Source organism: Octopus sinensis, linkage group LG4, assembly GCF_006345805.1.
Source record: "Octopus sinensis linkage group LG4, ASM634580v1, whole genome shotgun sequence".
Taxonomy (NCBI): Eukaryota; Metazoa; Mollusca; class Cephalopoda; order Octopoda; family Octopodidae; genus Octopus; species Octopus sinensis.
In genome coordinates this window covers 72,118,636-72,132,338 of record NC_043000.1, presented here as the reverse complement: position 1 = coordinate 72,132,338, position 13,703 = coordinate 72,118,636, and the positions used below count along the sequence as shown (strand labels likewise).

The 13,703-nt window shown below is 32.4% G+C and overlaps 1 protein-coding gene across 2 annotated transcripts in view; it reads right to left on the bottom strand.

The window, feature by feature from the left end:
* Positions 1–2,546: 2,546 nt before the first annotated feature.
* The window catches only part of LOC115210905 (collagen alpha-5(VI) chain), a 40,456-nt gene continuing 29,299 nt past the window's right edge, over positions 2,547–13,703 (bottom strand). For both annotated transcript variants that reach the window (XM_029779683.2, XM_036502138.1), the window contains 3 exons: positions 10,405–10,638; positions 7,286–7,882; positions 2,547–3,502 (listed from right to left, as the gene is read on the bottom strand). In XM_029779683.2, the coding sequence (XP_029635543.1) occupies positions 2,928–3,502; positions 7,286–7,882; positions 10,405–10,638 (1,406 nt within the window). In that variant the 3' untranslated portion in view covers positions 2,547–2,927. The remainder of the gene's footprint in view (positions 3,503–7,285; positions 7,883–10,404; positions 10,639–13,703) is intronic.

Sequence of the window (13,703 nt, the reverse complement as noted above, 5' to 3'; positions counted from 1 at the left end):
ATAGACAACCAGATGAAGACCATTGTTATTGTTACGTGTTTATTTACTGTTCATGTTACACGGACTCAACTTCAGCGTAGTAATACATTATATACTTTACACACAGTTTGTACTATTCACTAACAAAATAGTGCCAAGAGTGGGGATGCACGTATACACATAGATATGAATGTGTAACAGCTGCTATCTCAATGCAAGATATCAGTAAAGTCTTGCTTGTATATGAATTCTGGATAAGAAGCAGATGTGTAGAAATTGTATTCACTATTGCAGGTCTCTGAAAGAAAGTGATAGGTTTTCATTTTCCATTTCCTAGGGGTCTGCGCCGATTAGAGTTAACCGTATATCTGAAACATCTGCACAGGGTCTTGTTTTGAAGGAAGACTACCTATCATCTATGTATACAAGTCTGCCCTCTCCACGCCACCGATGTTATCTAAGGGAAGATACTCAGCATAAGAGCAGATAGAGCCTGGCACTCTGCCTTTCATCCTTTCGGGATTGATAAAATAATTATATTAACCGAACACTGTTGTTGATGTAATCGACTTACCTGCTCCGAAATTGCTGATCTTGTGCCAACATTTAAAACCAGTATGTATGAATGTATATATGTATGTATGCATGTATGTAGACTGTGATATGAAATGATGAAGTGTAAAAGTATGTATGCATGCTCAAGAATACAAATAATAAGCATTACACAATATAGACAGGCAATCCCTTAATATTTCACTTAAGGATATTCCATTCCGCCTCGGATCATATCTATTACCTCTTCTTCAGAAGACTAATGGCTTAAGAAAAATTAGGCTGCACGTTTTCTTCTTCGACATTAAAGAGGTATCCAAACATAAACGTCGCTCTTGTAAGCTTAAATCTTATAAAACTCTTTGTAACCCTTTGCTCGATGAATTTGAATCTGGGGTCCTAAACATGGTTAAAAGCGTCAAATTTTGTAATTTCACATTTCCCTACCAAAAACAACTGTCAAGAATCGTACACTAAATCACGAGTCTCCTAACATGGACGCCTTTTCATTCACAAGGAACTTATTAAGTCCCCTTGTGCGAGTGTACCTACACTACAAAACGAAAATACTAAGACTGAATGACCAGCTAAATCTGCGAGAGGCACATATATTTAACGCAGCAAAATTCAGTCCTAGTTCTCACAGTCCTTACAACTACAAGAAAAATGCCTTCCAAACATCAATCGCAAATGCAACACCCAGATCTTAAAATGAAATATCTTAAAATGAAATCAAAGAAATTTTTAAAACCACGTACATACAGAAATAGCAACAAAATCAGTAGCTTCACTGACTTCAAATTTTATTGTGAGGCATAGCGTCAACAATATACTATTTCATAATTTTCTTATTAAAACAAACGAAAACAATTTTACATCAACATAAGCTTTTTATGTATCTTTACAAGACTAAACAAAAACACTAACAATATTTCAAGCAAAACAGTAACAACATTGAGTTTTATTCGTAACTCTGTTTTTATGCTAAACACGAAAAATAACCTTCGACAATTTTTCAAAGCAATTTTAAGTAGACTGTGATATGAAATGATGATGAAATGTAAAAGGATCGCAACCTGGTTGTAATTGTTTCTTTGCCCGCAAATGTCAACTTTTCCCTAAGGTTCTAAATAAATTTTGTTAAATAAATTTCTAATTCTTTAAATTTATCTCCCTCCTAGGTTTTTGTTTTCTTTCTCCGATACAATAGAAAATTTTGATTGACTGAAATTTTTCGAGTACGTGATTTGGTAGATCATTTTTTAACATTTTATAAACTTTTGTTAAGAAAACAGCCGTCAACAAGTCTATATAGAGACCATGAAATGTTGAAACAACTTTACAATTGTGTTTCAATTGTATATATTGCATTTACAATGATTATATATCAATTCTTACTAAACTGCAGCATTATATATCAATTCTTACTAAAGTGCAGCACTAATTATCATATGGTACTTAATTAGTCGAGTCTATTATAGCTGAATATCATAGATATATATTAGATTGCATGAGCTAACTGTTGATATTTAAAATTAACTGCTTTGTTCCTAACCTACATGCTTTCCAATAAAGTATATATGTATATTATTTTCTGATACTTTATTACTCTTTCATAAGCTATAGTGCTTGTGTGACGTTAGTCTCAACATACATAGAGACACATTCACAAACATAGTCTTGCATCCAAACAAGTAAATACCGAATTCAATTAAAATCTGATGCTGGAAAGATTAGGAGAAAAATATAATTTAGATAGGTAAACATAATTTCATATATTCAAAAATACTGTTACATATAAATATTTATTGCAAGAGATAAACTGCATTTTCTATTATGACAAAAGTAAATTCGTATGATATATTAAACACATTTTAAATATTTTTGTGAAAAACACGTTTATACATATAACAAATAATAACAATCTGAAGAAATGTTTTAAAGAAAACAAAAACAATGAGACTACTATACTTTCTGGTATTTTTAAACGATAAATAATTATATCTTAATAAAACTTCAAAACTGAAGATAAACGTTTTATTCCTGAGTTATAAATAATTATCAGTCAATTTTATCAAATCAAAATATTCTATTTCTATTCTGAATATAACTATCAATCATTCAGTTGTTGATGGTTTCATTATGGAAGGTTTTCCATTAATGGCACTTCTGTTTGAAAAAATTAAGGCACAAAGAAAATCTCTTTTTATTAAATAAATTGAAGAGTGAACTCTTGTAGATTTTGTCCTCGGGGATATGACGGCCTGTATTTTGTGAATGATAGTCAAAGGTTTACACTGAATAAGTGTCTGGAATGTTTCCAATAAGTTACGTTTATTTATTTTTTTAAATGAATTTTATTCAATAAATCTTACTTCCACATAAAAGAAACGAAATTATGAAATATCTGGTCTGCCGCCTGAGCTTTCTGCTGCTTTGCATATTGTATCTGAAAGCAATACTGGAAAAGTTGTAACTAAGGCTTCATAGGAAGGTATTTTGATAATCATCTTAGGTGCTATGCCAGGAATTTTAGACATATTCACACCATCTCCGATTACAATATAAAATAAAAGCATATCATCTACCAAAATTCTTTGGATTTCAGTAGTTATTTCTGGATTGTTCAAATTCACAGTACGGTCGATAAATAGCATTCCGAAATGCCGCGTAAAATAGTTTGAGTTTGGCAAGAAATTATTAAAATTCAGTTTGCGGAAAAGAGATGTAAAATCACCGTGTATGAAGTTGGTAGTTTTCTTTATGATTTCTTTCTCTCCAGTTATTCCGACTCTAACATCTTGGTTAGGCAGACAGTCTTCAAATACTGTTCCAAATCGAAACTTTTTTCCACTATTGACTTTCTTCATTGCCGCTTTTATACCCTCGAAGATAATTTGAGTCCTGTGACTACCAAACTGATTGTTACCGACCATGAACATGACATCCGTTGGTATGGTCCTCTGACATGCTATGATACAAAGAAAAAGATAGTATATAACAATACGATTATTTCACTGATTACAGAGCAAATGTAGTTGTGGAACGTGGATAAAACAGAATATAATCTAAAATAATATTTTGTTTCACTGAAATATATGCATACCATTGTGTGTGTGTGTGTATGTGTGTGTGTGTGTGTGTGTGTGTGTGTGTGTGTGTGTGTGACAGACAGACAGACGGATAGATAGATAGATAGATAGATAGATAGATAGATAGATAGATAGATAGATAGATAGATAGATAGATAGATAGATAGATAGATAGATAGATATTCGGACATACATAATATATAAGACAGTAGCATGTGCGTTGGAGATGATTTCTAGCTGGTAGTATTACCGTATACAGGTTTCATTGCTTGACTCATACACACTTAAAACAGTAAATCTAATTTAAGGGAGATTTCTTGACATGCTAATACATATGTGCCAATAAACATAATGGTCATTGAAGCGAAGGTTAAGTTTATGTGTCGATTTTCATAAACAGTAAAGTGCAACTCTTGGCACAAAACCTTTTCGGATTGTAAAAGCTGGTTTGAAAATTTTATGAAATACCTTATTTTGTATAACTTTAAAATGACCGGTGAAGCTGCCTGTACTGATAGAGAGGCTGCTGTTAATTAATCTGACGAGCCAGAAAAATATGTGCGCCATGTTGTACTCTATGTTGATAAAGCTGGGGTTTTCTGGAAGCGCATGCCTTCGAGAAAATGCTTCCGAAAATCCAAGGATTTTCAGAGGCCACGATAAGTATTTTAATTTATATCTGATTCAGCATTCAAATAATTTTTGAATAACTACAAGCCTTCTCTAACATGGTTTATTTTTCTCAGCTGTCAGAAGTTGTAGTAACAGACGTAATAGTTCCAACAACGTATTTTTCCTTACAGTTCTCCAACTTAAATATTTTTTATAATGTCAGAGTAGAGTGCAATTTATTTACTCGGGCCAAATAATCAAATCAGTTAACTTCCAGGTATTTTATTTGCGAGAAACTTTTAAAAGATTAATAAAAGTAGTTAATGATGAAGATAAACTTACAGTTAAAGACTAATGGGAAAGGTTCAACATTATGAATACAGCTGATCAATATAATCGCGTCGTGGGGTGAAGTGAAACCCTTCAGATATTAATAATGTTTATAAAAACACGGCTACTTTATAATGTAACTTTACAGGTTTTTCTACACCGACAAAGGATGCAAGCTTTGATGACTCAGTGGATGGTGTGATTGGAAAATGAATTTGTCAAATGAATATCTGATGGTATAAGAAGAGGAGTGGGTTGAGGCAAGAAGAGGATATAGAGGCCCATTCCCACTCCACTTTGGTTTAATCCAATGAGCAGAGTAAACACCACACACACACACACACACTGGCACATAGTTACACAGACGCGCACACACACACACACACACACTCACACACACACACACACACACACACACACACACACACATACACACATATATATATATATATATACATATATATATATATATATTCACGACGGCTTGATTTCTCTTAAACCGTTCTCATAGTTAGCTGAGACCTGTGCTTCATGAACAACGGATGATATATATCGCCGCCAGATACAACGTAAGCCATTTATATCTTGTGTATATGTAAATTAATGTGAGCATATGTGTAGGTACGCTGTAGATAAATTTGAATTCATCTAGAAAATGAGCATGTCACGCTTAGTGATGATTAAATTTTTCCTTTATGGTATCACATTACGCTTAGCTGTTTATATTATTTTTTAGTATACTAATTAGCTAAATCATCCATAAATTTCAATGGTAAATATATATATGTTGGCAGCTGGAATTATCCACCATCAGCCGTTTGAGAAGTTACCACTGACAATGCCTACGTATAGGCGAAACTAGGCCTGGTCCAGTGATCCTAGAGATGGTCATGAGGCGGTTACCTCCCTTGTCAGTATATGTATATGCTTATGCTCTTCTTACAGCATTAAAAGTATTTTAACTCTTATTTCTAGTCATGTAGGTCCTTTATGGCACCACATTGTGCCAAGCTGTTTATATTGATTTATATGTATGTATGTATGTATGTATGCATAGATATGTGTATTATTACCTCTGGTCAGCAGCTCTTGTGAGTTGCCTATATTGCTAAGGATAATAATATACGTGAACAGTTTTCTATATATACATTATGTTATATATATATATTATATATATATATATATATATATATATATATATATATAATATATATATATATATATATATATATATATATATATAATATATATACATACATACATACATACACACACACACACACACACACACACACACACACACACACACACACACACACAACACACACACACACATATATATATATAATATATATATATATATATATATATATATAATATTACGGAGATGTACTTGCATAGCGAGTGACTTGAAATGAGATCGTGTGCTGGAACGAAAACAATTGCAGCAGCACGAAGTTTTGTCAGTCAACAGGTCGCAGTCTCAAAGCGCCGAAAATATTTTGACAAATTAAATTTAAATGTTGAAATGAATCTAACGGTTTTGTGTGTTTCTTAAATGGCTTATAAACACATTCCACGTTGCAATTGTTTATATATAATATCTTTTATCCTTTATATTTTACTTGTTGCAGTCATGAGACTGCGGCCATGACGGGGTAGCTGCCTTGAAGAATCTTTAGTCGAAATGTGTATGCGCGTGTTCACGTGTGCGATATATATATAAATATTCATATACATACATACATACATACATACATACATACATACATACATACATACATACATACATATATATATATATATAATATATATATATATATATATATTAGCTGCTATTTCTAATGAGTTCAGTATGCGGCAAAGTAATTTATTTTACTAAGCCCTTTTATATAATGTAATAATTTTGAATTCGCCTTAAATGGTCCCTTTGCATACTGAATACTTGGTGAAATTGATTAATTAATTAATTTTACCCTGAATTGTTGAAATTATAATTCATCTCTCTCTATATAATGCCTCGGATTTTACCGAAAAAAGCATAGTGTTTGCTGATTTTAACCCACGCTGGTGGAAAGGGGAGAGCAGAAATTCTTCGCTTGCATTTTTGAGTTTGTTGGCACTGTTAGTTACGAGCAGATCTTCAGAAGCGATAAGAAGCCGAAAGGATATGCTCCCACTTTCAGTGTTTTCAAATCCAAACCAGGGAGTTCTGAGCTGATGATAGAAATGTCGAGTTTGACTAATCTTGAAACGTACGTTCTCAAATAACCTTTGCACTTGATTTTTTAATGTCTCTACCCCCATATTTTCGTGAGTTGAATTGAGCAAACACTATATGAGAGAGGTTTTCTTTAAGTATTAGAAATAGTTTTAAAAAAGTTTTTTTAGCTGCTATTTCTAATGAGTTCAGTATGAGGCAAAGTAATTTATTTTACTAAGCCCTTTTATATAATATATATATATATATATATAATATATATATATATATATGGTATGCGTGTTCGTGTATGTTTATGTGTGTGTTATTTCTATTTTCTAACATGTCTACACGTCAGAAATATTTTTGTTTTAAAGAGAATATTGTGAATTCATTAAAGAGTAAGTTTAACATTAAATGGAATAGGAAACTTTTGTGTGTAAGAAAATACTCAAAGTTATTTATCAATTAATTAATATTAATAATATATATAATTAAAATATTAATGTCTTAATCTTACCATCTTCATCTGCGGGCAATAACTCAGTTGATGCGTTGCATGCAATACGTGTAAGAATTCCATATTCATTCAAGAGAACATCAAAGCTTTCAAAGTTGTGTACGAAAGAGTTAAATGGTTTACTAGCAATATCTTCCAGTTCAATCTGATCAACTGAGCTACCAATGCCAACAGCAAATATCTTTATATTTAATTTCTTGAGTAGCTCAGCTTCAGCTTTGGTCTCTTTATAATCGCTTGACCTACCATCTGTAAATACGATAATTATGTGATCAGCTTTTGGTCTCCATGTCCCAGATGAGAATAGCTCAGTCCTCACCTTTTTCAAAGCGTTACCAGTTTTAGTTCCGCCTCCCACGTACTCAATTGCCTCAATTTTTTTAATGACTTCTTGCTTGTCGTTGGTGTCGCCAAACATTACAATTGACTGATATTCATGGTTAAACGTCGATATAGCCACACGGGTTTTTAAGGCATGTATATCTAGCATACCAACCATATTTTCAATTATGTTCTTTTGTTTGCCAAAATTGTCTGCTGTGATACTTGACGAAGAATCAAGAAGGAACCAAATATCAGCAACTTTATTCTTGCATTCTGCGAAGCAAACAAAATATTTACTTTTATGGATACATACATACAAACAAACAAACAAACACGTATGTATATGTGAAAAAATATATATATGGAGAGAGAGTATAATATAACATATATGTATTATAATACAGTATATATGTAGCATAATATAATATAATACACACACACACACATATATATGTATCCTCTCTCTCTCTCTCTCTCTCTCTCTCCCTCTCTCTAGATGTTATTTTACGCTAAAGATGTTATTTAAATCCTCTATATCACCATATCACCGACATATGTTTCGGTAGATGCATTAAAATAAATCCGAAAGAAAGATTAATGTGGGAAAATGCATCAATCCTATCAAGGAGGATATAAACAACAGTGTTCATCAATGAGTCATTTTAACAGATGTAAGAAAGTAAAATATATGATATATATATATATATATATGTATAAAAATTATATATAAAAATACAAAATGGGACAAGAATGCAAAATACACAAAGAGACGACACAAAAAACGGACGGGTCATTCGAAGCCTCTAATCTTCAGTCAGGAACCGGATCATCCTAGCAAATTTCGGCTGATTAATCCTGATATCGCTCCGATCCGGCCAGCCCCAAGGAAGAACTAAGCTGCGAGCATTAGATTTCTTGGAAAAAGAATCGAATGTATACGAAACAAGGACAGAAAAACGGACGATGCCACACGAATATAAATACAAAAAAACAAAAATAAAATTAAAAACAAGAATGGTAATAACAGGACAAAAACAGCGGGTGTCTTACGACTTCAGACAATTTAACTTATCTTAGCTGGCGTATTTTGAAAAAAATTCCTTTGCGGCAGACGAAGAAAACGGTGTTGACACGGCATCGGTCAACGGCGGAAATGCTAGTTGACCAGCATGTCACGTGAGAGTAGAGTAGAAGAGAGAGAGAAAAAAACAAGGAGCGAAGGAATCAAAGATATATATATATGTATACATAAATATATAAATATATATATATAAATACACACACACGCACATACACACACATATATATATATATACATATTCATATATAAAAATAAGAAATCTCTCTACAAATCACATGACCCGAGTAAAAATATTTGACTTATTGTTCCATACAAAAAACAAGTTAAAAATAACCTTCCCTACTTATTTCGTCAAACCATCGAAAGGAACTTTCCCCAAAACACCCTTCTCCAACACCGATAACCTACTACGGATTATATACTCGCATAACAATTATATTCTGAACGGTAAATGAGTTTCACTTGATAACTTTAATAACATTAATAATAATAACAACGATAATCTCTCCTTAAATAATAGTATCAATAGTAATAGTCCTTGCAATTGTGGCCCTAAAAAACTGCGTTCTCAATGGAAATCGCAGAATTACAAACGTTGTTTGCCAATGTAAAATTTCTGCAGGATCTGAAGAATTCTTTTATTTTGGATTCCATCCACAGAATTAAAAAGAAAAGGTCTTGCCAACCACCTTTCTACATTTAAATGCATTCATAATCGTAATTCTACAGGTCTTAGTAAACTAATTTGGCATTTCAAAAACTGTAATAAACAATTTTCTTTGGATTGGAAAATTGTATCAATTGTATCAAACCTTCTGCCCTTTTTGTGCGGACGAACAACTATTTTCTAAACACAAACTGGTCAACAACTATAAAGAACGTTTTTATGGGTGTTTACATTCGAAAAAAACACTGTTTCTGCTATTTCAAATATCTAACCTCTTACGTAATATCTGCAACTTAATCTTTATTCTTTCATCCCATACCTCCTATTTTTCCTTCACCTTTTCTATCTATCTGTCATTCACTCTCTATTTGTTTATATTTCCATTTCTCTTTTAATTCTCTTTCTCTCTTTCTCTCTTCCTTCTCTTCTTCTTTCGTCCTATGACATCAAATTTCCTAACGGTATTTTAAAAATTATTAGCGTTCCTAGTTCAGCTTTGTCTTCCATATATGTATGTATATATATATATATATATATATATATATATATATATATATATATATATAATATATATATTATATATATATATATGTATGTATGTATATGTGTGTGTGCATGTGTAACGAGAATGCTATCTCTACGAGTGACATAAAGGCAGTGTTGGCGAAGTAGCAGTATGTTTCTGAATTTGTAGAAAAATATCATCCTGAAAAAGTAGCTGCACGACCTGTAGCTACAGGTCGTACAGCCACTTTATTTAATGACAATGCCTGGTGCACTTTCGTAATTTATTGAAAGGCAGGGAAAAGCAGACCTCTCTTGATATGTTTCCAATGAAACGACTTGCAAGTGTAAAAAATGAAGAAAGCATATCCAAAAAACCTAAATTAAGCGAAGTGTGAGAGAAAACGCCATATTATTAAATTATTTAGCTTGAAATATTTCAACTGTTATCATTGCTCCACAAATGTCAGTCAACGAGAAACACGTAACATTTGAATTTAATTCTTTTTACAGACATATCAAGAAAAATATATTTAAACTAACCTCTTTGTTCAGACTGGATTTGAGATCGCGTTGTTTCCAAAGCAGAACTTGTTGTAAATAATGATATCTTTGTGGTTGCTGTAGTTGAAGTAGTTGTTGTGCTTGCTGTCGTTGTGCTTGGTGTTGTCGTGCTTGCTGTTGTCGTGCTTGCTGTTGTTGTGCTTGGTGTTGTCGTACTTGCTGTTGTTGTGCTTGCAAGCGTTGAAGTAGTTGTTGTACTTGCTGTTGTAATAACTAGAATTAAAATATGTCAAAAAGAAAAAAATGTGCATATATAATACTAAATCACATCTAATATTTCTGTAAATAACAGTTCTAAAGGTTTTGATGAAAATGAGCAGGTGTTACTCATACTTTTTGAGGAACGCTAAGATTTTAAAAAAGAGAGCATTGCGTTGGCAAAGTTTTCTCTTAAATTCAGCAAAACCCTTCTAAATCAAACAGGTAGAAATGAATCCAACGATACACATCCAACTCACTTCAACTTCACAAAAATAAAAATAAAAATAAAATCATCCTGTACCCATTGTTCTACTGAAGAACTTAATCTTTTTCTGTCTCTTTAATTACTCTTTCTACAAATGGAAATAATACTTTCTAACTCTGACAACGTCACCACTATCTTGCATACTTACTCAAATTTTCCTAGAGCACTCAAGAGTTTTCTTTTTATCCATATCGTACCTCGAGTTCTAGATCTCATGTGTTTAACTTTTCTTTCTCGATATCGAATCCCTCAGCTAGAAACAAATCAAATTAAGGCACAATCTAACAAAGTACTTATCCTCATAGTTAACCATAATCTGGTAAGTTAGCTTTATATCTTTATCCCTATTCCCAAATTAATTAACTTGAAATGATACTTGTTTTCTGTTATTTATTTTGAAAGTGTCGAATTTGATAGACTTTGTGGACACCATTTCAATATAATAATATATTAAGATCTATGATTGAATGAGTTACCGTCAGTAGAAACCGACTCAGTAAAAGGCTCAAGTTGAGGAATGACAGTGAAGTGAGCGAAAAAGAAATACCTGACGATTCAATAAAGACCTACATTTTCAGAATTATTTCTTTTTATAACACTGTTGATAGAATACTTTCAACAACTCTCTAAAAGCATAATACTATTACAATTATGGATGGATAACTATCTTTATCATTCGTTTCAGCCAAAATGTGGGTTGTAATGAACCATATCAAGAACTATATGCCACTATGTATACAATTAAATATTTGTAAAAGACATCAAGAAACTGAATGTATTTATAATTTTCCTTTAAATTAACACCTGCCATCAATTTCAATCATTAAAACTCCTTAACATTCACCGTGACGCGGTTTACAATTATAGTCGTATGGTTTTAGATTTGAAATTTACACATGGCTCCAGATTCAATCCCACCGTGTGGCACCTTGGGCAAGAATCCCGTGGTGTGTGTGTGTGTGTGTGTGTGTGTGTGTGTGTGTGTGTGTGTGTGTGTGTGTGTGTGTGTGTGTGTGTGTGTGTGTGTGTTTGTGCGTATTTCTTCCCTTCCACCACTTGACAACCGGCGTTGATGTGTTTACGTCCCCGCAACTTTAGCAGTTCAGCAAAATAGGCCGATAGAATAAGATTCAAAGAAATGTTTTTAAGTACTATGGTTGATTCATTCGATTAACATTCCTCAAGGCAGTGCCCCAGCATGACTGCAGTCTAATGACTGAAAGAATAAAGGAATAGTCGATCAGAAAGGAGAACATTTATTGCTAGTCGTTTTTGAAAGCATGCTATTTCTAAATTGATTATAAATAGAGGTTTAGAACACATGGTTAATATATATAATCCTAAAAATATGAGATGTAAGCATTTTAAATTACTCAGCTTTTGATCCTGTCATCATATGCTCTTTTATCATCTTATGGACTGTCAATACTAGCGAAAAGAACATTGAATCTAAGTTCAAAATCAACTCGTTTATCTCTCCCAGCATATTCGTCTTCTTAGATGTTAACTTAGATGTAATAGCTATATGCATTCACTTTAACATATGCATTATGCATGATAATATTACATCACTGGGCAAACGATTTCTAGTGTACCAATACTGCATTGGTTATGAATATATAAATATACTGACACAAATACCTTTGTATTTAGTCTCGCTGTGAATTTTTTTTTTTTCAGGAATGAATATCGTGTCGACTGATTTCATTTTTATTCAACAATACTTCTCCTTACTGAACTTGTAAATTTGACTGAACAACTATTGAGAATGTACAAAGTTTAGAAAGTGCACTGAATTAAGTAAGAATATATACATACCCATAAATGTTTATAATTATGTACTTTGAGTTGTACCATACTGAAGACGGTAAAAGGAATTACATCCCTAAACTAGAAATTGATCTATGGTTAAACCATTTTGTAAAAAAATATTTTCTGTTCATTTCCCTCGCTTTCAGCCCATGCTAATATGATAAAAAATGTAGTTCTTAGAGCCATTTGGCGTCTATTTCTAGCATGTAGCACTACTCATTAGTCTCCTTACTATAATTATATTTATATAATTATATATTTTGTATTAATTGTTACCCATATGGCTTATTACATGCTGGCTACTTCATAAAATCTTATATAGATCTATCTTTGATTATAAAGATTATAAAGTGCACTGAATTAAGTAAGAATATATACATACCCATAAATGTTCATAATTATGTACTTTGAGTTGTACCATACTGAAGACGGTAAAGGGAATTACATCCCTAAACTAGAAATTTACAAAACACTTCAACCAAAATATTGACTTCGGGATTATTTTGGTCGTATTCGCACGGGGCCGAGATGATCAAAGTAGATTCAGCTTGTATATGTGTGAACATTTGTATATGCGCTTGTAGATACGTTGTGTTCGTATGGGTATGTATAAATGTTTATAATTATGTACTTTGAGTTGTACCATACTGAAGACGGTAAAGAGAGTTACAACCCTAAATTAGAAATCGATCTATGGTTAAACAATTTTGTAAAAAAAAAATCTTCTTTGTTCATTTCCTTCGCTTTCAGCCAGTGCTAATCTGGTAAATAATGTGGTTCTTAGAGTCATTTGGTGCTATTCATTAGTGCCCTTACTATAATTATACTTATATAATTATATATATATATATTGTGTGTGTGTGTGTGTGTGTGTGTGTTGTGTGTGTGTGTGTGTGTGTGTGTGTGTGTGTGCGCGTGTGTGTGTGTGTGTGTGTGTGTGTGTGTGCGTGCGTGTGTGTGTGTGTGCGTGTGTGTGTAAACTTACATGCTTATATGCTAT